We start from the raw sequence: 27,929 nt of genomic DNA, 5'->3' as shown, positions 1-27,929 counted from the left end.
AGGGCGAGGCGAGCAGCAGCCCGCCGCGCAGCCCGTTGGTGCGCGTGCGCAGTGCGGGCCGGATTCAGTGCCGGGGTGACGGCGCGTCTCCTTCCGGGGCCTCCCCGGCGCGGTTGGCGGCGGTCTCTGGCGGAGCGGCGCGGGGCCGAGGGCTCTGGTTGCCGCCATGGTGAGTGCGGGGCCCCGGCCTCGGGCCTTCCGCCGGTGCGCCCGCGTTCCCCTCTGGTGCTTTTGCCCGGTGACGGCAGCTCCGTGGAGAGCGGGCCTGCCGTGCGGCCGGTCGCTCCTGCGCCGGGCCGGGTGTCCCTCCGCCGCCCCGGCCGGGCTGGCGGCTGGGCCTGGGGAGGATGAGGAGCGAGGAGGGGCCCTGGTGTCCGTTCCCTCCTTCCAGGCGCTTAGAAGCGAAGGGCGCCTCGGCGGGTCCTGGGCGGTGAGGCGCTGCCGGGCGCCGTCACTAACACCGCGTCTCTTTTTTCTCTTTCAGGCTCGAAACGCGGAAAAGGCCATGTAAGTACGGCGGCGGGGGGCGGCCGGGGCTCCCCGGCTGGGGCGGGCCGCTGCCCGTGCTCATACCCCCTGAGCGGGCACTTCAGAACAAGCACCACTTGCTTTGGCGTTAGGGTAGAGGCCTTCCAGCCCTGCGGGTTCCGGAGAGTGATCTGTGTTACCTCGAGTTTCTTCTGAAGCAGCACCATCACGCTGCTGCGTTACATCACGCACATCTGCGACCCTGGCTGTATGTCAGAGACGTCTGTGGCTCACACCCACAGAGCCACACTTGCCCAGTGGGACTCGCTGTTCAGCCTTTTTTAAAGCACTGGGAGTTTAATAACGCTTTTTGGTACTTAGCTGCACGTGCCACGCTGGTCTGGAGGCAGTAGGAGTAGGAGGGATGCGCGGTGTCTGAACGCAGGTGGTGGGTGGTGTGGAGCATGCATAGCTGTGCTGCGCTAACCCGTGCAGGAGGGAAGCTGCAGCAAGGGCTGGATGGGAAATGCAGTGGAATATGTTCTCATGATCCTTTATGGGTTTAGGCAGCTCCCGTTTTTTGGAACAGAGGAGCCAGGCTAGATAGGAATCTGTCAGCATTAGTTTGAGTAGAATTCTTCTTGCTTGGGAGTGGCTTGGGCTAAACCAGTGGGTTTTAACGTATTTATTTTTGTATTGGCTTTCTCAAGTACTTTTGAAAAATGTTTGCAGGCCGCATATTTAGAACTACTAGATCAGAGGCTTTTTAAATATATTTGTCTCATGTTTGTTCTTTTCCCTGAAATACTTTCTGAGCTTGTAATAGTAACTCAGAGAGAGGCTGAAGAGCCTACAGCTGCCTGATGCCTTGCGAGGTGCTCTCTTACAGGGATCCCATCCAGTGCATCTGGGATACTGGACTGGATGGTGTGATTTTTATTCTGGAAATGCCTCTGCATTAGCAGATGGAGCCTAGATAATTGGCTTAGGTGCAGGGTATAGGTATGCTGTTAGAAGGTATTAAATGCTCTCAATTGTTTTGTGCTTTCTAACGTAACTATTAAATGTCTAGTGAATAAAAAACCCTATGTATTAAACAACTCTAGTCTGTGTAGTCTCTGCTCCGTTGTGAGAGACTCAGAATATTTTGGTGATGTTAATAAACTTCATTACTAACTGCTACTTTCCTTTGTGAAGCTTTTTTTTCTCTTGAATTATTTGTTTGCTAGTTGATGTCTCCCCTGCTAAGATATGTAAACTTTATGCTTGTACTTATAACTTGTTGACATCCTTTTGCTGCTGATATCTAATATGCTGGCACATGCTAAACAGAAAAATTAATTAGCTGCTTACCAGGCTTTATATTTATCTAAGAAATTAACCACTGAGAATTTGTAGTGTTGAAGAAGTCGCTAGCTGGGAAGAGCTAGTCAATGAACGTGTTCAAGCTTTTGTTTTCTACAGACTGTAATTAAGTCCATAATAAACATCCAGAGCAAAACTTGTTCCTGTGGAATGTAGATTTGTAAAAGTAAATCTGCTTCCTTTCTTGTCTTTAGGACGGCCTTGGCAAGATTTCGTCAAGCTCAGCTTGAGGAAGGAAAAGTTAAGGTATGATGTAAAAACCTAAAGCTTTGTTAGCTCTAATCAAGAGTGGAACGCGAGCCGTGTACAGAGCTGCGTGACAGTTGCCGGAAGGGTCGTATGCCAGATACAGGTATCCTGTAGGAGCATGACATTAGTCACCTGGAGAGCACTTGAAGGAGGGACTGTATTTCACAGTGGTGCAAAACAGGAATGGCAAATAGAATGTTCTTAACTAAATAACCTGTTTAAAAATTTACGGATATGCATGTTACAGAGGTATGTTGGCTTGGCTGTCGAGAAGAAAGTGAAAATTGAACATCACTTAATTTTTTTTATGTCATGTAGGTAGAATATGTAGTAGTTTAAAACAAACAAAAAAAAAATCCAAACTACAGTAATGCTATAAATAGAGGCAGCATGCTGGGCAGAAAATGAAAATTATTTTTGAGACTGAAGTTATCTCCTCCTGCAACTACTTAGGCAAATTGACGCCCATACACTTATTTTTACTGACAGCAGTCACAAGGTTTGGTCGGATTTCTTCCCAGAAGAGGTAGAGAAATCCTCCTCTTAATCTTATTCATGGGTAATATTCTGACAAAACAGTAACCACAAAACAGAGGGCCTTCAGGATCGTTGTGAGCTCGAGGCTTGCATGAGACATAACATTGACATGTTATTAACCCAACACATAATAGCTGTGCATCTGTTCATAATTGTCTTCACTGTTGTGCAGCTTTTTTTTTTCATTGGTGTAAGACTGACAAAAAAATGGACTTAGCAACTTGGTAATTTAAAAAAACCCCACCACTATAATGAAAGAAATAGCATCCCTAAAGCCACACAGAGCCTTAGTGGCTCATTCTCAACTATCTCTGGATATTCCTGTGCATTTTTCACTGAATGGTAACTCAAATTGTAACAATATTTATGTGGGGATCAGAGTGTTCTCAATAACTTTTTTGGACAGGTTTATAATTTTTAATTTTGGCTAACCGACAAAGGAATTCTGGAAACTAACTGAGGTGTCCTATGTTTGCACCTTAAGAAATGAAGTTACACAAGTGCGAGGAATGTGAAAAACTGAAGTGGAAAATAACAGTTTGGGGAAGCTGTAGTGGAAAAGATTCTGTGAACAGCAGCCAGAGAATAAGATGGAATAGAGATTCTGGTATATTCTTTGAAGGAAGGCTTTTTAATACATAAAAGGTAGAGCTGTGGAAGTACTGTAGGGAAAGGGACAAAATAACTGCACACAGAGTCCTAAAGGTAAGATGAAGTATTTAGTTTGGGTAAGCGAGTCAACGGAATGTGAAGAAGGTTGGGAAAAAGGTGTTTTGGATAAACTGTAGTTGGGAGAATATAAAACAAAAAGCATCTTGGAAAAAAATTACAGTATTTAGGTAGTAGCAATTGAGAAAGAAAGGCCTAAACTTAATAGCTGCTTGGAAAACAGTGGGTTTTACTTAGATGCTGGTATATTGAAAATGACGTTGTAATTCAGCTGTCCCAAATGGAACATTATTTGCGTTGGCGAGGATTGTGGAGTGTCTTGAATAAGGTGAATTTAAGTAGATGGTTATATTCTGTGATAGTTTAATTTGGCAGGGCTGTAAATCGTCATTGTTTTCCACTTGATAAAAATTGGTGGGAGCAGAAGACCCTGGAGCTTGGTTGCATAGTTTGGGATTAATCAAGCAATAAAGTTTCCATGAAATGCTGTGAATATATTGATGCTAGGTTAAAACTTCATGGTTTGTGGCTTTCTGTCAAACAGGAACGAAGACCTTTCCTTGCATCAGAGTGTAATGAATTACCTAAAGCTGAGAAATGGAGGCGACAGGTAATGTCAAGCTATGGATTTTTCCAATTCTATAGCAGGTAGAACTTTAGCACTTCCTATTTAGACAGCGTGCTTACAGATGTTTTTCAGACTTCTTCAGTATGCTGACAAAGCACAGAATAATTTAGATTGAAGATCATACAATTCACCACGGTGTTCAAAGCAGGTCCTACCACATCACGTTGGCCAGGGCCATGTCCAACTGAGTTTTGAGTATCTTCAGGGATTTGGGGCTTTTTGGGGCCCCTGTTCCAGTGTTTGATTACCTTCTTAATGATTTTTTTCCCCTTGAATTTAATCACAATTTCTGCAGTTCCAACTTGTGTTTGTTGCTATTGTCCTACTGTCATGCACCTCTCAAACACTCTGGCTCTGTCTTCTTTATACCCTCTGATAGGTAGTTGAAGACAGCAATAGGTTATTCCCTTGTCTTCTCTTAAGGCAGATCAAACCCAGTTCTCTCTCAGCCTTTCTCTGTACTTGACGTGTGCCTGCCCTCATCACATGTACTGCTGTAAAAATGTTTCCTTGGTTTTTAAGCCTCTGAAGTACTATATTTGTGTCTGAATAAAATCTGTGTTGATATTTGAAATTGATAGGCCCAGGTCCCTTTTCTAGATCAAAAAGCCAACTTAAAAGTTGGATCTTTCTAGGTTTTCTAGCCTTTTTTTTTTTTTCAGAAATTCACTTCTGTGTTCTTATTTAACTAGATCATTGGGGAAATTTCCAAGAAAGTGGCACAGATTCAAAATGGTAAGATTTTTCTAATTACGGTTTATTTCTTTGACTCTGCACTTCTAAGCAGTTACCGTAAAAATCACATTTCATGTGAACTATACTGTTTCCATTGCATAAATTCTGAAATTACTCTGGTGCTTCTAGTGAGCTGCTTAATGTATTGCCTTTTTCCCTCTAACAGCTGGATTAGGTGAATTCAGAATTCGGGACCTGAATGATGAAATAAACAAACTTCTGAGGGAGAAAGGACACTGGGAATTCAGAATAAAGGAGCTAGGAGGTCCTGATTATGCTGTAAGTGTAGATTATTTTGTACTCCATGGTGGTTCTGCTTACAAGTAAAGTGACTAATGAGAAAAATCTGCGCAACGTTTAGTTAACTACGTATTACTTGGCCAATGTTTATTAGAGAGGAACTTGATTCAGCCCCTAAAAATGTTAGGTTGTGTTAAAAGAAATACTTGTTTCCATGATGAGCAAATCAGACTTTTCATTTGAGACACCGGTTCAAGGGGTCTTACCTTCCCGTTAAGAGTTTGCGGCAATGATCTGATTTTACCCATCGTTAGGTGTTGGTTTTTTATGCTGTATGAGTCTGTAGAAGAGTTTTCACTTGGCTCACCTAGTTACTGCTGAAAACGTAATAATGAGACTAGCTCTCACCAAAACATCAAATATATGCTTATTGTTAGACTTAGTAGTGCTTGTTTATCTGATACCTGAATCTACTAGTACAGAGAGTAAAACAGGTTTGGATATTTTGTCAAAGTGAATCAAGTATGAGCGCTCTATGGTTTGCGTGGCCGTTTTAACTGTGATTTTTGTGGTTAAAAGTAGAGAATATGTATAAAAATGAGCTTTTAGGGCATTTTACTTGTGGGGTTGTTTACACTGGTACGGCATATCCCCTTTCTCAATCTGTTAATCTATTAAGATGCTCAGGAAAACAGGAAATACAAGAGGTTGGAGGAATAAAATTTAAAACAATTAACTCTCTTTATTTTTCAGCGGATTGGACCAAAAATGTTAGATCATGAAGGGAAGGAAGTTCCAGGAAACAGAGGTTACAAATATTTTGGAGCCGCAAAGGATTTGCCAGGAGTTAGAGAACTTTTTGAAAAGGAGCGTAAGTAAATAACAACTCTTCCCAGACCTGAATCTACAGTCTCAAATAAAATGTCTGCTGTAGTATGTGGGGAATGCTAGTAACAGCGTATCCTGGCCTATGCCTTAGATCAGCTAAATGAAACTCTGAATGTAAGTAATTAACTAAATATTATTTATTAGGGAAAAGAACACTTTTGGCTGTTTGCAATTTAAAGAAATGTGGAAAAGAGTAAACTCTGTTTTCTGTGGGGAGATCAAAATAGTAAGGACTGATGTTCTATAAAAACCTTCCAGCATAACAGGTTGACTTTAATGATAAGTTCTAAATAGTACTCTGAGTTCAGAATTTGAAAAAAAGAAAAAAGAAAAAAAAGGAAGTTGGTTTGAACATAATTTTAAAAGCAGGAATCGGCTTTCACAATAGGAAAAACTAGATGTAAGTGGTGAAAACTTTATATATTGATTTGTCGTAGAGTAAGTGGGAATTACTTGGACCTGAAAGTGAGGCAGACCTACTCTTTCTTATCACCTCTTTCTTATTTGCCACCTGCAAAGAAGAATTATGGGAAGTACTACATAATCTGAGGGAGCTTGGGACAGTTTTTTTTAGTTGCTTTTGTTTCCGGTCTTGCTCAATACTGGGACTCCGGTACAGGGGGGAAAATGACCGCGTGCATGACCGAGTGTAGAATTGCCACAGGGTGGGAACTGTGCAATATGAAGCATCGGGTCACGTATTCAAACGGTTTTGTGCAGGCCAGAGTAAAATATCAGTACTTGTTAGTATTAATGCTTATAATGTTAGTATTAATGCTTAGAAATACTGAAGGGGTGGGTGCCAGGAGGATGGGGCCAGTCTCTTTTCAGTGGTGCCCAGTGACAGGACGAGAGGTAACAGGCACAAACTTGGTCCTAGGAAGTTCCATCTAAACATGGGGAGGAACCTCTTTCCTTTGAAGGTGGCAGAGCACTGGAACAAGCTGCCCGGAGAGGTTGTGGAGTCTCCTTCTCTGGAGATATTCAGCACTCGCCTGGACACATTCCTGTGCAATCTGCTCTGGGTGACCCTGCTCTGGGGGGGGTTGGACTAGATGATCTCCAGAGGTCCCTTCCAACCCCCGTCATTCTGTGAGTCTGTGATGCTTCTGATATTGGCAGCAGTTCAGATCATCCATTGGTAGTTGATAGGTTGCTGTGAGGTTGATAAGATCCAGGAATGCACAGCAAGCTATCAAGATGGATCTGGATGAATGACAGTCGTGTGTTCTTTCAGCCCTCCCACCGCCTCGGAAAACTCGAGCTGAGCTTATGAAAGCCATTGATGCAGAATACTATGGCTACAGGGATGAAGATGATGGTATTCTGGAGCCACTGGAACAAGAGCATGAAAGGAAAGGTATGTGAAATTCAAAACCTGCATAAATGGGCACACGAAGGGGTGATGATGGACTCTGAAGTTAAGATACCTTCCCCCCCCCGTGAGTGTTGTCTTGTGCTTAGCTGTCAGATTTCATCTGTCACGTAGGTATCCAAATCACTGTTGTGTAAAGCATTTCAGGGGTGAGGCAGTGTGCTTTGGAGTTTGCTTTCATCTTTAGTACTGTAAATGATTTAATATTGTCAGCAAGTGATTCACTGTTGAAGCAAAATCTCCTTTTTCCCCCCTGCCTTTTTCATGCTTAAGAATGTAAGAGTAGGTTGCAGCAGGGAGATCTATGGAACTCAAGTGGTTATCTCCCTCCTTTATGAAAACTGACCATATCATCTGTTTCCTGTCTCACCTTATTATTTATCCATAAACATAGCTGTTTAGTTTTCTTGGAGATTAAAGGAGACCTTCTGGAACCCCTGAAGTTTAGGTGGGCTATATTAATTTATCCGCATCATCTATCTCGGAACTTCAACACATTTGTGAATCTTTTTTCCTTTGAAACCCATACTTTCTCAATAGATAGTATTTATCCATGTGTTTGCCTGCTTAGTTCTCTAGTTTTGTTTCTACTGACTTGCCTGGTAAAAACATCAGGATTATGAGTCTAATTTCTGAAACCCTCTTTAAAATTCAGCGCTGTGTACCATCTTCTGGTATTTATGTAGCTTTAAGCAAGAGGCCACCCACCACCTTTAAGAGCTTAGCTGTTTTCTAAATAGTTCTTTCAGTGTTTCTGGTGAACGTTGTCTGATCCTGTCAATTTGTTGCTGTTTGCATAGTTTGTTTGTTTTATAATCTCTTCTTCTGAAGCTTCAACTGCAGGTAGATCCTCAGTGTTCTGTAGGAAATGTCCTGGTATAGGAACCCTTGGCAGGCTTTTCCACAGAACACAGCAGATAAACCAAACAGGTTTTGCTTAATAGTGCTTCTTTTTGTATACAATTATTTCTCTGGAATTAGAGAGAAAAACTTCAGACAAAACTGCAGGAAGTGACTTGTTAAATGATTGTAAGTTGTTGAGCTTGTAACTGTTATCTGTACTTTAGTATCTCTTGGCGTGGTCATCCACTTCTTATATTTATCCCTTTTGCATGTGTGAGATCGTCATAGTATTGTGTGTTAGAGATCATGCCTTGTCAGTTAGGTTATAGGACAGGGAGGAAGAGGGGAATAAAGGAAATATTTTGCTTATCTGTGTCCTGCGGCACAGCTTAGAGCCTTAAACCAGGTGAGCAGTAGCTGGCTGGCAGACAGTTGATAGCGTAAAAAGGGAAGTTGTGTGGTGCGGCACTCCCAGAAAGGCATCCCACTCTGTGTTCATCTTGCACACCTTGCTATTTGCAGATAGAAGAGGTAGCTCGTCTGGATTCATACGGTTGTTTAAGAAGATTATCATCTTTGGTGCCACTTGAAATAACAAGGCTAGAGATGCTAACAGAACCAATAGGTGTACTATTAATGTACAATTAATGTACTATTAATGCACAATAGCGAAGATTCTCTTAGGGTCACTTGCTGTCTAGGCTCTTGTAGTTTTTACCTTGTTATCAGATGAGTTAAATTGTTGTGAAGAAAAGTATTGAAAAAAATTCTTGGTTTGGGGCACCTTTTCTGTTATGAAACCACATAAAAATGCAGCTGTGTGTCACTTGTTAGATTTTGCTTTCCCAGGGAGATTATTTTAATGTTTAATCCTTGAGAGCCAAGGGGAGTGACTGCTGGCTTCCATAGTTGTAGGCATTTCGTACTGCCTAGTTGCATTAATCTTGCAGCTCCCTGGGATTTTTATGTACTGGCGATGTCGCTGATGAAGCTTCTTAAAACTTGTTTTAGCGCTTTTACTAGCACTCTGCTGTGTAGTAGAGATACAGCAGCCTAACAGCGCCTATTAGCAGTGAGTTACAGAATTGGAATCATGCTACAAAATAAGAGAAATACACTATGAGATGAAAAGAAAGAGACTTATGTGGGTGGTCACTCTAAGGAGCGTAATCATGTTCAATTACATGGTGATCAACGTTCCTATAGCTGTTGACATGCTGCAGTGCTGTAAGACCCATTTAGCCGGGTCGTGTGACCCCCTGGTATTCAGTTCAGAAAGTAGGTTGATATTTATCCATGACATTTAGAGTCTAAAATGTGCCCAAATTAAGGCATTAGCAAGCGCCACACTTCCACAATGCTAGCATTGGGTTTTCCTCAGACTACGTTGATACATTTTTATTAGATACTACATCAAGGTTCCACAGTAAGCGTGTTTTACCAATGTAGAGGATTGAAGCAAGAAGTTTTAGTCTGTTGGAAAAGCTTTGGAAATAGGAGACAAATCAAGGGAGCTCTAACTTCAGTTCCTGCAGAACTGCTGTTGAGAAACTGGGGCTACAGCTGGACCACGGCGCTTTAACTTGCTCTCAGATACGCTTGACGTTTTCCTTTGCTAACCAGTTATAGCAGAAGCAGTGGAAAAATGGAAAATGGAGAGAGAAGCACGACTTGCAAGAGGGGAAGAGGAGGAGGAGGAGGAATTAAATATCTATGCTGTCAACGATGATGAGGTATGTGATGGCTAAGGTGATGTAACATTTCATGTGTCTTCTATGCTGCCTTCTTGGAAGTAGAGTTATTTTGCCTAGAATCTGTCTGCTGCGGCGTCCTGCCCTTCTTTCGGCCTAACTTACAATACAATTGTCCCTGTTCAGTAACAATCAGTAGTTGATGAGTGCACTTGGTCTAAGTTTAGAGAGTGATGGAAGCTGGCAGCTAGGGAAGACTTCTTACTCAAGTGAGAAACAGCTAACAGCTGAGACCTTGCGATTTAACTGTCACTGCCTGGAGTGCTGGTATTTGTAAGGTAGCGTGTTGTTAACTGAACACTGATCCGTCTTGCTTCTAAGTACAAGCTACATCAGTGACAGGACAAGTAGTTTTGCGTACAGTGTAATTTCACACTGTCAATGCATAGCAAAACCAAGGGTTGCCAGGGTCTTGTTTATAGGTGAATCCTGATACAGCAAGGCTTTGCTGATGCTGTGGTCACTGCTGTGACATGGCTCTTGCTTCTTTATTCTCCCTGCTCCCAACACCAGTAAGGGAAGAGAGGGACGTTGCGTGTGCTCTTAAGACCTGTAAAAGGGGTACAGGAAACGAGTCCTTATTTTGCAGTCCATACCTAAGTGGGTTTATCACAAGAATAAAAAGGAGATAGTCCATAAGATAAAACTGGTGGTTCCTTCAGTACCCTGTTTTATTTGTATTATCTCATAATGCATAAGCCGAGCTCGCGGGTGTGAGAAGGAAGCAGTACAGAGCTATACAGCAAAGTGGTACATATATTTTTAAGGTACTTGCTTGCTTCTTGGTTAGCTGGCTCCTCTTTTGTTTATAGCTTTGCTATGGCAGCCAGAAAGATATGGAAGAGGAGGGAATATAGCTTTACGTTCATGCCCATGCCACAGTAGAGGAAAAGCCCTGTGAAGAATGAAAGCAACAATCCTGAATATGTCAAGGAGCAGGATCTGAACGTGATGCTCATCATATTCCTGTGGTGTTTGGTCCCATTCACCTAGTTCTTGTGTTTGTAGCGTCAATAACTGTCTATCTGGTTCCTTCTGGCAGAGCAAGTAAAAAAGGTGGTGTTGATGACCCCTTCAGAAAGTAAACTTGATGTGGCTTAATTTTTTTTTTAGTCTGATGAGGAAGGTGGCAAGGAAAAAGAAGGTGAAGAAGGCCAACAGAAATTTATCGCACATGTTCCAGTGCCATCTCAACAGGAGGTAAGACATAAGAAAACTAAATTGCAGAGATGCACTCTTGGAGATAGAGATCTTAACTTGTGGCAGGTCATCACTAAAAACGTCCTCGATTTGTTATTTCTGTGACTTGACTCTCCAGCTGTTTAATCCTCTTGCAAATGCTGTGGAACTGGCCAGAAGTATGATACCATTGCTGTAACGCTTTTCATCTGAGAATTTCCAAAACCTTCATGAGTATTACATAAATTAGAAAGTGTTGTGGTGTTCTGATCAAGATAACCCTGGTTGCCTGCTAGATCTTCACTGTGCTTTTCTGCTGACAGTCTTTTAATTTAATGGGATGATTTCTGAATTGCAGGGTTTGCTCTCATAAGTTTTCTAAAATTATTTTGGTGGCATGACCTTGAATTGACTATTGTATTTTGAAACTGCTCTAGGATATATATTACCTTGACATTGACAGGTTATTTGAAATATAACTCAGGCAAGAAGGTTCTGGAGTTACGTATCTTTTGGTAGGTATGCCATTACATCACACAGATAGCACGTGGCAGTTTGTCCCCTGCTGTCATCTTGTCAGATAACAATGCTGTATTCTGCTGTGAAGTCATGATCTTGTACAGTCAACAAAATATACATGTAATGGCTTGTCAAAACTGCAGGAGAGAAATAATGATTAAAAACACTGCTCTCTGGCCAATGGTATTCTTTTAAGGAAGAGAGCATGAGTTAGAGTCAAAACTGAATTCCTCATACATAACCACTGACTCACATAGAAATCTCTTCTAATTTGACAGTAGTCAGTGTAATCTTTTCAAAGATTAAAGTGGGAAATCACTCCCTACCTTATGCCTATGGGAATATGCCTTCTAGATTCTAAACTACAAAAAGCTAAGGTTCAGAACATTTATTTTTGAGAGATGCTGTGCGCAATTTGGACAAATATAAAGTCATTACTGAGATGAAAACAAGTCTTGACCGTTACTATTAGTAGATCTTTACACGCTTGTTAGAGAATCGTGTATTGCTGGCACTTCCAGACAAAATTAGGCAAGAGGTTCGTATCTGTTGCTACTGTGAAAGGCACACTTGCTAAACTGTTACTTCAGGCGTGTGGACTAGTGTGGCATAACTCCACTTGTCTGCATTTGTTAAAGTTGTGTCCGAGACAATTGTTTGAAACAAAATTCAAGTGACTGTACTGAGAGTAAAATAAAATTGCAGCTAAGGTCCCAATTCAAAAGGGTAGGAGCAGAGATCCAAAATGGAGGTATCTATTTTACTGCTGCTTTTGACTTCCACGAGCTTCAGTTGAGTAAAAAAAGATACTCCTGACTCATCTTAGTTAAGTACTTTTATACTAGTACACACCTCTAACATCCACAGTCTGTTTCCTGTGGTTTTAATTCCTCCTGTCTTAATAGCTGAGCGTGCTACTTTTTGGCATCTCAACTAGGCTGAATATCATCCTATTTTTATATTTGCAGATTGAGGAAGCTCTTGTACGGAGAAAGAAGATGGAGCTTCTTCAGAAGTATGCCAGTGAAACCCTGATGGCACAGAGCGAAGAAGCAAAAACGCTTTTAGGATTGTAACATTGCACCAGTATGTCCTGTTTTTTATATAATCCATCTTAAAACAACAGGTTCAAATATTCTGGTAGCAATCACTTTTAGCTCTGAAAGCCCCTTTGGATGTTAAGAGTAAACTGATGAAGTGTTACGGTGTGTTCCGTAGAAGGAAAACCATCATTTTGGTTTATCCACTAGGATGACATGCACTTCAGTGCTGAGAAAGATCAAACCTAGGTTAACTTGTCTCTGCATCTTCAGTAGCTGTTTTCAATCCTTCCACTTTGTAAAACACTCTGTGCAGTGGTGCCTCTTACAGGTAGAACCACAAACCCAGTGACTCCTTAAATCCTGAAGGAAAACTGACTGATGTTACTGCTATTCTGTCTGCCCTATCCTGACTGTAAGTGTACCCATCTTTCTCACGTTGGTTTTTGCTGACCTGAGTCCAGAAGTAACTTAGTCTTTTATGCCTGGTTAGTTTACCAGAGTAGCCTAGAACCTGGTTAGAGGCACCTTAATGGCAGATCTTATGAGTGGCTTTCAAGTCGATTTGGTTCTTTACGTAACACATGCGGTATGTCTAAAAGCTGTTACCCTTCTTGTGGCTTGTAACTGTGCCTGGGTGGATTGCTTAAATGCTGGATATTTCAGCAACTATTGTAAATACTTCCAACTTTGCAATACCTTGTTCAGTTATTTTTAGTAAAACTTATTTACAACCTGATGTCTTGTTTCATTCTAGCTCAAAGGATTGTGGTGTTTCCCTAATTGTAGCCAAAGAGCAGGGGGGACATGACACCAACGGAAAAACTAGAGCAGACAAACGGGCTTGCCAAAAAGGCGTTTAGAGTTAAAGCTCTGTTGTGAACAGCCCTTTGGCAACTATGCTTCTGCTAGACTGTATGTTTTTTTCTGTCTTTTTTTCTTTTTTTGTTCAGTACAACCGTTTTTCTTCTAGGGGAGCAGTGCTTGGAAGAAGAATGCCAGTCTTGCTGTAGATTTGCTAAACTATATGCTGGAAATAACCAAACTAGATTTAGGGGGCGGGAAACCAGACTAGTGTTTTTATGGCATGATATAATCTGGGAGTTTGATAATACTGATGGTTGATGCCTTCTGTGACGATATGAATCTGTAACATAGAAAACAGAAGGGTCAAGATAGATCAGGGACAGAGTGATAATGACAGAAGGCATAAAAAATAAACAGACAGAATGAGAGAAAATCGAGGCAGGATTGTAATTGCATTCACGTTCAAAGGAGTAGCTACCAGCCCTGAGCGAGACCAATATAACGAGGTAGATAGAGAAGTCTTTAAGGCGGTGCTGATCTCTGCTGACCACCACAGAAATGGAATAAATGTACAAAAACGCGATATGGAACAGTGCAACGCAAACTGTGGCTGCTGCTTGAGCCCCCGTACTAAATACGCACTCTGTAGCTCTGAGTGCTAAGCGTTTTCAAGCCGAATGCTCTTTTTGGCTGCATCGGAGCCAACAAATTGCAGAGTAATTGTTTGCCAGCAGTGGCCTATAGCAAAATGCCTATGTTCTGGTTGCTGTACAGGCTGTTAAACTGCTGGTGGGGTTAGGGCTGGGAAGCTTCTGTAGCCAAAGCCGGGAAACCGATCTTGTTGTTTGTTGCGGAGACTGAAACGGTGCATAGGCTCTGCATTAACTCGTACTTTGAGTGTGCAGCTGTACAGGGACACGTGTGTGTCGTCCGGCTTACAGCTCATATCATCTGTATAATGCCTCAGCCTTGAACACGTCTAGGTTATAAAATAAACATCATTTTATACGTGCTAACACGTAGCTTGTTCTCTTACAGAATCATAGAATCATTTAGGTTGGAAAAGATCTTTAAGATCATCAAGTCCAACCATTAACCTAACACTTAAGTCCACCACTAAGCTGTGTCCCGAAGTGGCTCTTGTCTGCCTTAGAGTGCTGTGCTGTGCTGTGCGTGATCCTGGCTTGAGCTTTGAGGGGATAACCTCCCGAACTGTTCTCTTCTCTGCATCAGTTTTGGCTTGCTTTTGTGTTTTAGAAATGCCTTTGCTTCTGTTTCATTTAATGCCAACCACATCAGCGGTGCAAATTGAAAGACACCTGCCTTAATTTCTGTCTCGGTGAGTGCAGTGCAGTCACTGGAGGATCGATTTCTCCCCGGAGTCTGAGAGAGGGTGGTGAGGAATATTTGTTGGCAGTACTAGGAAATAAGTGGATTGACCTAATCTGTATTAGCAGATGAGCAGGATAAACAGGGAGAGCTTTCAGAGTATCCATTAACGAATGATGTTTTGCGCTTGTTTTCTCACTTTCAAGTCTAGTTGCTGGGAGATGCCTTTGTGGTACAGATCCCACATCTAAGGTGCCGCTGTGTTTGTGTATAGACATGATGGGCCCAGGCCAATTGGATGAAGTTCAATAAGGCCGAGTGCCGGGTCCTGCACTTGGGTCACAACAACCCCATGCAACGCTACAGGATTGGGGATGAGTGGCTGGAAAGCTGCCTGGCAGAAAAGGGCCTGGGGGTGTTGGTAGACAGCCGGCTGAATATGAGCCAGCAGTGTGCCCAGGTGGCCAAGAAGGCCAACGGCATCCTGGCTTGTATCAGAAAGAGTGTGGCCAGCAGGAGCAGGGAGGTGATCGTGCCTCTGTACTCGGCGCTGGTGAGGCCGCACCTCGAATGCTGTGTTCAGTTTTGGGCCCCTCACTCCAAGAAGGACATTGAGGTGCTGGAGCGCGTCCAGAGAAGGGCGACGAAGCTGGTGAGGGGTCTGGAGCACAAGTCTTATGAGGAGCGGCTGAGGGAACTGGGGTTGTTCAGTCTGGAGAAGAGGAGGCTGAGGGGAGACCTCATCGCTCTCTACAACTGCCTGAAAGGAGGTGGCAGAGAGGTGGGTGTTGGTCTCTTCTCCCAGGTGACAAGTGACAGGACAAGAGGAAATGGCCTCAAGTTGTGCCAGGGGAGGTTCAGGCTGGATATTAGGAAAAAGTTCTTTCCTGAGAGAGTGGTGAAACATTGGAACAGGCTGCCCAGGGAGGTGGTGGAGTCACCATCCCTGGAGGTGTTCAAGGAACGTGTGGATATGGCATTGTAGGATGTGGCTTGATGGGCATGGTGCTGTGTGGTGTGGGTGGGTTGTTTTGGTGTGGGTTGTGGTGTGGTTTGTGGGTGGTTTTTGGTTTGTTTGTTTGTTTGCTTGTTGGGTTTTTTTGTTGGACTTGATGATCATACAGGTCTTTTCCAACCTTAGTGATTCTGTGGATGTGCTTTTTTTCTACAAAGCATTGATCCCGGAGAACCAGAAAGAATATCTGGTACGTCACTACAGAAGAATTTAGTTACTGCTGTGGTAGAAGCTTTGCGCTGCTCTCTTTTCCTCTGCTGCTGAGGCGCTGCCGCCTCCTGGTGAGTCGGGGAGCGAGGGCAGCCGCGCTCTCGGGGGGCTCGGGGCCTTGCGGAGCCGGCCCCTCTGGGCTGCTCCCCACAGGTCGCCCGGGCACGGCGGGGCGAAGCGGTGGCACAAACCCCGCGGGAGGTGCTCCAGGCTTTGCGCTGCGAGCTGCTGTTAGCTCTGCGAGGGCGGGAACGTTTCCTTCTGCCGTCACGGCCCGTGGCTTGCCTTTGACGTTGCTTGCTGACGTCGTGCGACGAGCGCAGCGGCAGGGCGGCCTTAGCGCGGCGTGTTGGGGGCGGGGCGGTACGTCAGCGGCGTGGGCGGGGCCGCGGTTTGAAGCCGGGGCGGTGGCGGGAGAGGCCGCTCGCTGGGCGCTGCCGCCGCTCGCCCCCCCCCCCCCGCCGCGGCCGTTATGCGGCGGGCGCTGCCCCCGCTCCGCGCTCTGCTCGGGGCCGGCGCTGCGGGGCGGCCGCCCTGGCTCCCGGCGCTCAGCGGGCTCTGCGGCGCGCCGGTGGGCCTCCCGGCGGCTGAGGGCGGCGGCGGCAGCGGGGTAAGCGAGGGGCCCGGGGCGGGGAGGGGGCGCAGGCCGCCGGCCGGCCGTTGTGCCCGGCGAGCGGGCAGGAGCGGGTGGGCGGTGCCGGTCGCTTCAAGGCGAGCCCGGGGCGAAACCGAAACGGCCTGGGGCGGCGGCTGGCGAACCCGGCCTCGGCGGGGCGCGGCCTCCCGCCGCCCGAGCGTGTGGCGAGGCGCGGCGGCGGCGGTTCCCGTCTGCCCGGGGCTTTCCCTGCCCGGAGGGATCGGCTCTCTCCCGACCCGCCCGGGCCTTGGGAGGCGGTTACGGGGGTCTCCCGGGCAGTGCCCGCCCCTGCCAAGGGCCGCCTTTGGCTTCGCCCCGCTACGAGAGAGGGAGAACGGCCGGTGGTTGCGAGCGCGGCCGGAGCGCGGGGCTCCCCCCCGGCGCCGTGGTTGTGGCAGCGCTGCAGGTCCCTTGGCGCGGCGGGAGTAGTCCCTCGTGGTCACAAGGAAAAAAAACAGCTGTTAATTTCGTTATTTCCCTCTTGGAGATAGGCTGAACTCCCTTCTTAGTGCTTTTGTTCTCTGTGTGCTTAGCAAAACATTCTTTTTCTTCTTTTTTTTTTTTTTTTTTTTGCTACGGTGTTGTTCGCTGTAAACCTCACATTTGTCACCTACGTTATTTACAGGTAGCAAAATCAATGCGAAGAACTGTGTTTGCTACAAAACTATTACAATATAGTTTCAGTAATTCCACATAGCAGTTTACAAAGCCCGAGGTGACTCCTGTACGTTTATCAGCAAGCCTGCAACGTCACTTGTGTAGCAGCTGGGTTATTTCCGACGTAGCATTCCTCAAACTGCTGCAGACGACTTGGAGACGATGGTTGCAGGGTTTTTAGTTTTTAAATACAGGGCTGATGATTACATAGGGGAGAAAGGAGAGGGCTTCATGGGGACTACTTGGCTGTAAAACTGAACAAGGCCCAACTGCCGGATTGAAATCGGTCATATTGCAATACGTTTGAAGTGTTGACTTTATTAAATTGGGCTCTCTCGGGGAATGTACTCTAACTCATGGGTTTTCAAATGCTGTTTGTGTATCATGATTTTAGGAAAGGCAGCAGTGAGAGGCAGCACGTCAAGGAGCGTGTCTGTAGCTACGTCACCTTTCACGTGGCGGTGTCTGTCTCTGTGCTGTACCCAGCTGCAGGAGAAATGTAGCAGATGAATAATTGATGGGGAACAAAGTGCTGCTTAAATAGGCAAAACGCCCTTCTCCCTGCATGGGAAGAGCAGCCGGCTGGGTTGCTGTCAGTATGTGCCCCGAGGCAGCTTGAAGAGCAAAGGCTGTTCCGCCTCTGTTGGCCAGAGCCATTTCTACGCCTGTTCTCCCCATCATGCTCTGTCTCAGCGCTTAATCTCTCACTCTTTTTCATCAAACGATGAAAGAGGGGATTACAAATCCCGAGAGTCCTCGATTCTGTTTTAGGCTTGGGAGAGAACTGAAGTTTGGATTATAGACCCCTTTTTGGTCCATCCTTTTCCAACCTGATGCAATACGGGTTTCATTGCTCGACAGTTCCCTCTCTGGCTCCGCTTCTTAGGCTTATCACCCAGCTCATCTTTCTTACCCCCCGCTAGCCTCGCTCTCCTTTTCTGGGCTCATGAAGTCCAGCTCTTCGCTTCTTCAAAGGCAGGCAATGAGATAAATTTTAGTAACTCAAACAGCATCTTTGTTTAAGGAGGTGCTAACTTTACCGGTAGGCATTAGTCTGCTATATATAAAACTAAGAATCAACTGAAGCGACTTATAAGGAGCACAACAGATATCTAGCTGTAGTCGAACCTGTTGTGCCACAGAAAAGTACAAGTGACAGCAGGGACAGTTTTAGTATCTAAACATCTTGTAAGGGAGGAGCCAAGTACAATATTTGCATTCAAGACCTACTTGCTGCTGGAAAATGTACTTTGTTTGTGTTGTTAGTAGTTTACTTTGTTAGTGTTCTGTGCGTTGAAATGACCTGTGAAATGGAGTGGGGTTAAATCAAGCAGAAGTGTGACTGGTTGCACAGCAGCATGTATTTTGTACCTCTTTGTATCCGTTTAACTCAATTTGTCCCGATCTTCTGTAACATCCTGGAAGCAAGGTAGAAGTCATGCGGCTGTATGCATAAGGAAAAGGGAGCTGTAGTGCTCCTTTTTTCAGCGTAGGTATTGTAGTGTGTGAATATGTCTATAAGGCACGTTAAAATGTGCACAGTTAAAGATCCATTCCTTCTCTGGGGAGGCGTCTGTTTTCATTGGGTTTTAGCTGTTGGAAGCTTTATCCAACGGGCGTAAGGGCGGGCATAACTAATGTGCTCTTTCTTTTCAATTCCTTCTTACAGCTCGAGATACTGCCAACCTTTGGTTTTCTTTTTGACATTGACGGCGTGCTGGTACGAGGACAGACTCCAATTCCTGCTGCAAGAACAGCCTTTCAAAAGCTAGTTAATTCTCAGGGACAATTCTTGGTGCCTGTAGTATTTGTCACCAATGCAGGGAATTGCCTTCGCCAGAAAAAAGCTGATCAGTTGTCTCATCTCCTGGGAGTTCCAGTGAGTAGCTTTAAATCCTATTTGTTTAGCTATTTACTTATGGTGAATGTATCAGGTGTGTTCTTTTCCATTAAATGCTGCTCAGTTAATCAGTTTTGGTTTTCCCTTAAGCCCCCTGAAATGCTTCGCTGGAGGTATTATAAAAGCAAAAAACACTGTCCAAAGCTAATGGTATTTCTATTGGTAAAGGTACAGATTTTTCCAATGGTTAAAGCTAATGGTAATGGTATTTCTTTGCAACACTATTATTGTGGGAATAAATCTTGCCTTAAAACGTGTGCGCCAGTGATGTGAAACTCTGCTCTAGCAAGCTGAATGTCTTCTGTGATAATGTGCTAGACGAGAGCGTCCTGCCTCTTCTTGATACAAGTGGTAAAACTTTATTCCCCCCCCAATCTGTGGGGGCTGCAGGCAGTAGGACTTCTCCATTGTTGGAGACTGTTTGGGCGTTACTAAGATAAAGCCGCGGAGTCAGTTCTGCAGTGACTTTTGTTTCAGTAAGGGCCAGCAGACCTGGGCGTATCTGTACCAACAAAATCCTGTGTGTCCTGGGTAAAATGACATCTCAATTATTTTTGGTTTTTTTAGATCTGTAAAGGTGATAAGGAGCGATTCATAATAGCATCCTTCCAAGACAATAGTTTTACTGGTTTTTATACCTATTGAAGGAATGGGATGTGTAAACTAAAAGATGAAGGTCTTGTGATACGATTAAATCAATGCTGCGGTCTAGCAAAGGGACCACAAATGGAACTAGAGCAGTTCTGATTCTTCTTCCCTGTTTGTTTCTAAATTAATCTGGTGATCCTGTAAAACTAGGAGAGAGAACCTGGTGTTGGTGTGGAATAGAGTAATTGTGGAAGCTGAAAGGGGTGTGTGTGACAATTTATCAGTAACCTGTATTTTTTTCCTGGCGTGTTATCGATATATCGTCTGTGAAACTTAGGAGAAAAGGATATGGTAGGGTTGTAGGTAGACATGTATGATTGTTCTGTAATTCATAGAATTTATCACACTCGTTGATTAAATCTACATATAACTAACTTATCTGAAAAACAACAGACTCCTTTTGTTTTTAAATCCCAAACAGATTTCACAAGATCAGGTGATGATGTCACACAGTCCTCTGCGGATGTTCAAACGTTATCATGAAAAATGTGTTCTTGTGTCTGGACAAGGACCACTTCTTGATATTGCTCAAGAGTATCTTTTAAACAGAAAGTTGGGGGTTTTTTAAAGTATTTTCCTTAATCAAGTTCAGGGTATCCTGTGGATTAAGTGAAGACGAAATATTTCAATGCTACAAATCCAGTAATAAGCAATGGTAGTTCTTACTATGGTGTCAAATTTATGTTTTGAAAATGGTTGGTTGTTGATACTTGCTTTGCTTCGTTCTATCTGTTTTTAATGAGGAAGGAAAAAAAGAGAAGAAACTATCTATCTGACCTATATGTGAATGACACCGTAGCACAACGGGTTTGTGTTCTCTTGAGGATGACAGCGTGGCATTCTATCTATTGCTTATCACATCTGACTTTTAGCTCCGTGGCTCAAGATCTGCTTGTAAGCCTGTGGCCAGGCCAGGTCACATCGTTTTTGTAACCAACATCTAGAGTAGAACTATACTTGAAAATATTCTGCTGCTTCTATACTAACTGCCAAAAAGAACTTGAATTTTGTTGCTATAACAGTGGTATCAAAGCTTCAAACTGTAATTTAATGACCTTAACTTTTGCATAATCTTCGCTCGTGCTTCCAGTAACTCCCTTCTGTGCTTCTTCCTTTATTGGGATTTTAATTAAAGTTGGGGTAAATAAGTCGTAAAAAACGTATATGCAACTTTTAAGCATAAGCTTTATTTCAAACACAAAGATGAGAAAAAGTTACTGAAGGAACATTCCAGTTAACTGTCAAAATGTGTTAAGCATGGCTAAGAGAAAAGTATATTATGAGACTGAATACAAAAAGGGTGTTTCTGTTAGATAGCATTGTTATATGGGATAATCTTACTTTAAAATAACTTTACAAATGGCCTGTGGTGTTAATTCCAATACAAGATCAGGTGGCTTAGTTTGTATAACTGATGTATTTAAATAGCTCTTGTTTTCATTTGCATTGTCAGAAGTCATCTTAGTATTGCGAGTAGCATCACAACTGCTTTTTACATAAATGAGCAGTTTTAGTTTGATTACCTATTGTTACCTAAGTTTAAATTAATGGGTTATGTCAGCATTTAAAAGCACTGCTGTGCAAATCAGGAGGTTGTTTTCTCCCTTTTTGGTCCTTTCCTTTTTCGATGTCTTTCAGTATTTATCTTAACTACTTGTAGAGCATAATTAAACCTGCTTGGTCGGTCCACCATTTTGCAAGAGGCTGAGCTTTATGGTGTTTGTTTATCTAGCAATACCTTTGCAGCTATAATGGCCTAAGGAAAGCCCAGTTTGTAAGGACAGTTGGTTTGGTTTTTTTTTTCCCCCTTGACTAGCTCATATTTCTTTCCTGTAATAATTACACAAGATGTTGTCTTGCTGCCAGATAAACTGCTTGTGCTTATGTAAAGATGATCTTGGAGTATTGCAGGTGTAGTGTGGCTTCTTGCTTTTCATCTCTTATTTTGAGCAATATTTATGTCTAATTTCTGTCTTAAGATTTCAGACACACAGGTCTCCCATTTATAAATGATGGGATGATCATCTTTTTACCTCACAGAAGAAGTAGTGAGTCTTTGATATGTTGCTTTCATTCCTAAAAAATTTGCTTTACCAGATAAACTACATAGGTTAAAATTGTTAAAATGGAATTACTGGTTTTTAAAATCTTTTAATACAAGCAATTCTGTATCCTTAACTGGTAGTGAGTCTTTGATATGTTGCTTTCATTCCTAAAAAATTTGCTTTACCAGATAAACTACATAGGTTAAAATTGTTAAAATGGAATTACTGGTTTTTAAAATCTTTTAATACAAGCAATTCTGTATCCTTAACTGGTATTTTCCCAGCCTTGGTTTCTGTCAACCTATTACTATTGAAACATTGCGGGAGAAACGCCCTCTGCTAGATGTAGTTGACCATGACAGAAGACCTAACGTTCTGGTGAGTGAGCATTTTTGTTTTAAAATTCTTTGTTTGCTCGTTATGTGACATTCTGTAATAGAGGTCAATATTTAAACTACTGAGCTAATGCTGCTGTTCTTGCATTGTATTTTGACTTTGCTTTCTGCTTCTTTATTGTTTTATTACAGCATTTTCAAGAACAACTTTATAGAATTTGTTCTAGCAGTAACAATTCTTTAACATAATCTTTGATTTTGTAACTTACTGTTGTGGGAAAACTTGTAATTTAGTACAGATACCTAATTCAAAATCTGTCTTGGAAAGCTTACTAGCTTCCTCAGATGTGTGGGAGATAAAATAAGCTTTTTCCTTCAGTATAGGATTGTCTTGGTATTGTTTCTAGGCTGTGAGGTTGCTTTGATTGTACATTAATGCTTTGCAGATAACTAATTTCTCTCCAGAGGACTCCCTTTCTCATTTATACCATTACTTAAATATATATTTAAATGTAGATATATATTTAACATTAACAGTATGCGCAGTATGGTTTCAACTGAATTGTGCAGAATTTCAAAAAGAAGTGAATACATAGTAAACACATACATCTATTGTACATATTTAGGGTCAGTATACAGAGTGGATTTGTCAAGAAATTCTTTGTGGTTCATAGAACCCATAACTCGGTTATAGCAGCTTTTGCCTTGCTTCTCAACCACGTGGATGTAGAAATTCAAGAAACTTAACATATTTGTCACCACAGGGAGTAAATCATGACGTGCAAACTCTTACTTGTTTAGCAAATATATTATGTGTCATAAAATGTATTTTTCTTTCTTACCAGTGTTGAAGTAATACACTTCAAAAATTATTTTTCAAACGTCTTGTTAACACTAGAGGCCTCTACTCTTGCGGAAGAATAAACATCCACACTTTCATACACAAGTAAATTAAACAGCTGAAACTTCATAGCTTGCCAGAGGAAGTTGAATAGATGTAGGAGGCTGGAAAACGTAGAACGCACTAACTTGTCTGCTGTCCATTTGCCACGAGATTCACTTCAGAATTGAAATACAAGTTTCTAAGTAAACTGATGTCAGGTGTATACCAAAATAGAGAGTACGTCTCCTGTCAGTGTTGCAGAAGGCAACTGTGGGAGCTATACTTGAATTTATTCTGTTAAAAATAGTAGTAGATGTTTAATCTTGTAGAAAACTTGTACTTTTTTCTTATTGCAGTACCCCTCTGCTGTGGAGCTTCCCAAGATTGAGGGTCAGTTATCTTTACTTCACTTGCAACTATCCATTAATAGATGCAGTATCTTTATTGTACTTTTCTTTATAACTAGAATTTATTTTTAGATTGCTGGGCATTTCAGAAAGTTGGCTGAGGCAATTCTAAAATTCCCTTGTTAATGACATCTGTCATTCATTTGGAATGTCTCACATGTGATAAAGCTGGGTTTTTTTAACGTGTGCAGTTTTCAGCCATGTGTGTTTGAAGTTCCAGAAGGTAGGTGAGGTCTGCTTTCCTCTTCATCTTCCTTTAACAGGCTATTGTTGCCTTCCTTTCAAAAATGAGGAATGACTTGACACATGTTCTGAAATAATCGGTCTTGTTCGTACAGTAGTCAGGATAGTCCCTTCAGAGTTCTAGTAGGAGAAGCATCTTGTTTCAGCATACTGTACTCGCCCTTCTGTCATCTGAAGTACAGGAAAGTAGAAACTGGACTTTAGGATTTAAAAAAATCCACATCAGATCATTGCTGGAGACCAAAAAAATGTCTAAAAACAACATTCAAATTTTGTTTTAAGATTAACAAAGTAACATCTTTGATGGATTATTTAAATATTGTCTGTAAACATAGTATTCACAAAGGTATGGAAGACCTAAAAATACAATTTAGAAGTTAGTATTTTTTGCTGCTATGGAGAAACTTAGCCAATTAAAAAAAAAAAATTCTTAAACCTGTAGATTTTGCAGTGGGGTCTTGTTACTTCTGAGATTTTCTGTGAATGGATGGTATATTAAAACCCTAAGTTAATGTGACTATTACGTTAGTTCGTGGTTAAATCAAATTGCTTGTTCAGTTTCTTTAGACCAAGTTTTAGTGTCAGAAATTTGGTGCCCTTTTAACTAATTCCATAACTCTATTTTGTAATTCTTGTTCTCATAGCTGTTGTTTTGTTTGGGGAGCCAGTCAGATGGGAAACCAACCTCCAGCTGATAATAGATGTTTTGCTGACAAGTGGCTATCCTGGAAATCCATATCACCATGAAAATTACCCTCACATTCCTGTACTTGCTTGTAACATGGATCTGATGTGGGTAGCTGAAGCACAGTCTCCAAGGTAAGTGCAATTGTAGCACGTGTGTGTATATCGTGATATAGTTGGGGTTTCCTCGTGTCTTCAGTAAAATTCGGAGTCAATACTTTTATACAAAAGGCTTGCTATAGCTTCACAGTAGGTCTCAGCTTTGAATTCGTCATCTCTAATGCAAAGCACTTTCAGCAAATGCTGCCTTATTACTCTCTACATTATTGCATTCAGGAAATCAGTTGCTCAAGATAAAAACTGCTTTTAAGCCCTAAACGTTTTTGTTTCCCCACTTCCAGAAGAGGAGGGAAAGACAGGTTTTTGCCTGAGGGCCTCAGAGTTTTAGTTCAAAGGAAAAAATGAAAAAATTATCAAGGCCTTGGTTTCATTTCATTAGGTCCTTCTTTGGTATTTCTCTTTTCCACCCTACAGTTTCTGGTGGGGTAAAGAATTGACCCTGCTCGTTGAAAGCAGAGGGTGTTTTTGAGTGGAGGACAATACAGTGAGCGCTTTAAGGAATATACCGAAACCCAAGCAGAACCCACAGAACAAGGTGGCACGATCTCTGATAGTGGTTTTGTTTGATTTGGGTTTCAGTAGAAGGTAGTTTTTTAATAGTTCTGTTTCCCCTCCCTTCCCCCCAGTCCAAAATTTGAACATGCGCTGAAATAGAAATTGTTGTTACTGTGACTGGATTGCTGCCTGGATCTTGGATCCAAGATCATGTCAGATATCCTTACTTGGATGCAAAGACCATCTCTTATTAGCACGTTGGCAAAAGACATACCTGTGATAGTTTCAGGTTAGAGTAAGGCAATCAGTGTATCTATAGTGAATAAGATACGTAGTTTCAGTTGTGTCCTTTGGGAAAGATGCAGTAGAAAGGTTGTTTTTTCCTTTGACAGTATGACATGTTTGCATCTGTCAGTGCTGTTACCTTCACTATTGGAATATAATGCCGTGACTAAGTTGTTCTAAGCTGTTGCTAATAATTACTGGAAATAATTTTATGCTTATTTATTGGTATTTCATAATACAAAGGGTGGAGAGAGGGAGTGAAGGGTTAACTCAGAATTCAGAAAAGCTAATTCTGTACCACATTTAAAAGTGCTACAGCTGCTTCCGTCTTTGTAGCTTTTTTCCTTAAAAGACTGTTTTGATTTCTGGGCCACTAAAGATCTAATTTATTAGTGCGCCTCATATATCTCTGCTGGCTTCTAATGCTCATTATATTGGTGTTTTGGTTTTCTTTTTAGGCTGTAGATACCTAGTTTGACCAGTGTGTGTATTAGAAATTACCTAGCAGCTCTTCTTAAGAACTATGTGTTATTTATTGTATATAGAATTGTTGTATGGCAACCTTCTAGTCGTATTTTGTGTTTTTGATAATTCCATATTTCTCAAGGGCTACGTATTAGTTCATCCCTAAGATCACACCCTGACTTCAGTAATGAAGTAAAACTGCTTTTTTCATCATGAGATCACATCTTCTAAATTGCTCATTTACTGGCTTGGCTGATGACCCATCAGCACTGTTTCCACCTTGATCAAAATAACTGAGTTATCAAAAGCATGCTGTAAAATAAGAGTTTGTTCCCTGATCCTCCTTTGCATCTATTTTTTTAGAGAAACCCATGAAGTTTTTTTATTTCCATATTTTGTTACACTCTTGTGTTTAAGCAGAGATCAATTTTCCTTCTGTCTGATTCTAACTTTCCTTTTCCGTTTCTCCTCTTTGTTAATTTAGCTGATTCTGTTAGGTCACTGCAGAGAGTAGATCACAAGCTAGGCATTATTTCAAGAAGCCTCACTTTTGTAACTAGGGTATTTACTTAAATGCAAGTAACACTAACACAAACCATTGCTACATTTTAAAAATAGATTACATCTGTTGTGCTCTCCCAATAATGTGTTTTTATTGTGGTCTTTATTGTTCAACTAATCAGCACTTAATTTTCAGTGAAACAGCTGTGGAAATGTTGCATGCAAACTGAGGGAAATCTGATAGTTACAGGCTATGATTTATTCCTAAAAGATCATGAAATAAAAAAGCCTTGGTTTTTTTATCTGTACTTAATATAATTTGATTTGTCTTTATATCTGTGTAGGTTTGGGCATGGAACATTCATGGTTTGTTTGGAAAACATTTACAAGAAGATCACTGGCAAAGATCTGAAATATGAGGCCTTAATGGGCAAACCTAGCAAACTGACCTACCAGTACGCGGAATACCTCATCAGGGCTCAGGCAGCAGAAAGACGATGGAAGCAACCTATTCAAACTCTTTATGCTGTCGGGTAAGATATCGTTAAGTCCAACAAGGTCATCAGGAAATTACTTGCAACATAAATACCAGCAGAAAAAAATACACAACTCTTACTACTTTTGTTTCTCATGCTGTTGGGACCCCCTAACGTTCTTGGTGCTATGGTGTACTTTTTGTAATGTTTTCGAGCCTCGCTGTTTCTAATCTTGAAAAGTAATACTACTTTGCTCTTTCTAGGTGTAATTTCTGTAGAAGCACAGAAGGTGGTTTATATGCAACTAAGATTTCTCCTGTTTTTTTTTTTAATTATTATTTCTGTAATAGGGTGTGTAATAGGGTGTGTAAATCTAACAAAAAGGATTTGTGTGGGTGTTTGTTATGTTAGGTTTACTGGTATAACACCAACAATCTTTGAGTAAGTGACAGTCATTAGACAATGTAAGAGCTAGAATTTGTGAGGTTGTTAAGCTCGGTCATATGCTACTGTGAGTGCTGTCACATCATAGAATCCTTTTCATAGAAAGAGATAAAGCTGTATTGTATTAAAGACTGTTCCAGAATCTCCAATATGTTTGGAAATATAATAAGCTCATTCATGGGCTGCTAATACCTATCCTTGATTTCCCCTCCCCCTGCCCCATTTCAGGATGGAGAGCTATTCACTTTCATCATGTGTCCTGCTTAATGAAAATGCTGTAATAAAATAGCTATAGGATTGGATTTCTTTCCATCTGCATTCTTCCACATAAAATTATGTAAAGTATAAAATAAACTGTTAAATCGAAACTGTAAAGATGTCTTTCATACATTGAAATTTGACAACTAAAATTGCACTGCTGACTAAACTTTCTTCTTTTACTTCCAGAGACAATCTCATGACTGATGTCTATGGTGCTAACCTTTACAATCGCTATCTTGAAGAGAACTCCAGGAAAGGTTCAAAATCACGGATTCAGGCCAAAGTTGCTGGTGGCAGGGGATCTGCCACTCTCTCTCAGGATGACGAAATAGACAACAGTTGGGAGAATGAATTAGCATCTGCAGCTGCTGCCCGCTGTAGGTCTGTTCTTGTTTGTACTGGGGTTTACAACCCTCACACGGAGGTACCCGTGGATACCAGGGAGAGCGTAACTGAAACGGTGTTCCACGGCCACAGAGATTTTAGATTTGATCCTGGTTTAGTAGAACCAGATCATATTGTACCAGATGTTGATGCTGCTGTAGACCTGGTCTTCCAGCTGGAGAACTTTGCACCTAATTGAGATGACGTGATTT

At 42.1% G+C, this 27,929-nt stretch overlaps 2 protein-coding genes across 2 annotated transcripts; both read left to right on the top strand.

Annotated features, from left to right (window-relative positions):
- Positions 1-123: 123 nt before the first annotated feature.
- On the top strand, positions 124-13,219 carry ISY1 (ISY1 splicing factor homolog). Its single transcript, XM_059823254.1, has 11 exons — positions 124-169; positions 485-507; positions 2,028-2,079; positions 3,833-3,898; positions 4,609-4,651; positions 4,818-4,930; positions 5,645-5,762; positions 7,017-7,139; positions 9,621-9,730; positions 10,862-10,948; positions 12,415-13,219. Exons 1-11 carry the CDS (start codon positions 167-169, stop codon positions 12,520-12,522), a joined length of 846 nt encoding a protein of 281 aa, XP_059679237.1. The 5' UTR covers positions 124-166; the 3' UTR covers positions 12,523-13,219.
- Positions 13,220-16,319: 3,100 nt separating this feature from the next.
- On the top strand, positions 16,320-27,929 carry LOC104258125 (haloacid dehalogenase-like hydrolase domain-containing 5). The gene is made up of 8 exons (XM_059823346.1): positions 16,320-16,457; positions 18,811-19,020; positions 20,111-20,223; positions 22,019-22,112; positions 23,309-23,342; positions 24,247-24,421; positions 26,497-26,685; positions 27,520-27,929. The coding sequence occupies exons 1-8, from the start codon at positions 16,320-16,322 to the stop codon at positions 27,914-27,916; spliced, it is 1,350 nt and encodes a 449-aa protein (XP_059679329.1). The 3' UTR covers positions 27,917-27,929.

Source organism: Gavia stellata, chromosome 12 (assembly GCF_030936135.1).
Source record: "Gavia stellata isolate bGavSte3 chromosome 12, bGavSte3.hap2, whole genome shotgun sequence".
Taxonomy (NCBI): Eukaryota; Metazoa; Chordata; class Aves; order Gaviiformes; family Gaviidae; genus Gavia; species Gavia stellata.
This window is presented reverse-complemented; position numbering and strand designations above follow the sequence as displayed.

What these genes read in the sequence shown, in the direction of transcription:
- ISY1 (XM_059823254.1), top strand. An exon ending in CGAAACGCGGAAAAGGCCAT is followed by an intron (nt 508 to 2,027) that starts GTAAGTACGGCG and finishes TCTTGTCTTTAG; the next exon opens with GACGGCCTTGGCAAGATTTC. An exon ending in ATGCTGTCAACGATGATGAG is followed by an intron (nt 9,731 to 10,861) that starts GTATGTGATGGC and finishes TTTTTTTTTTAG; the next exon opens with TCTGATGAGGAAGGTGGCAA.
- LOC104258125 (XM_059823346.1), top strand. Translation starts at nt 16,320, where the DNA reads ATGCGGCGGGCGCTGCCCCCGCTCCGCGCTCTGCTCGGGGCCGGCGCT. An exon ending in AGGGCGGCGGCGGCAGCGGG is followed by an intron (nt 16,458 to 18,810) that starts GTAAGCGAGGGG and finishes TCCTTCTTACAG; the next exon opens with CTCGAGATACTGCCAACCTT. An exon ending in CTCATCTCCTGGGAGTTCCA is followed by an intron (nt 19,021 to 20,110) that starts GTGAGTAGCTTT and finishes AATCCCAAACAG; the next exon opens with ATTTCACAAGATCAGGTGAT.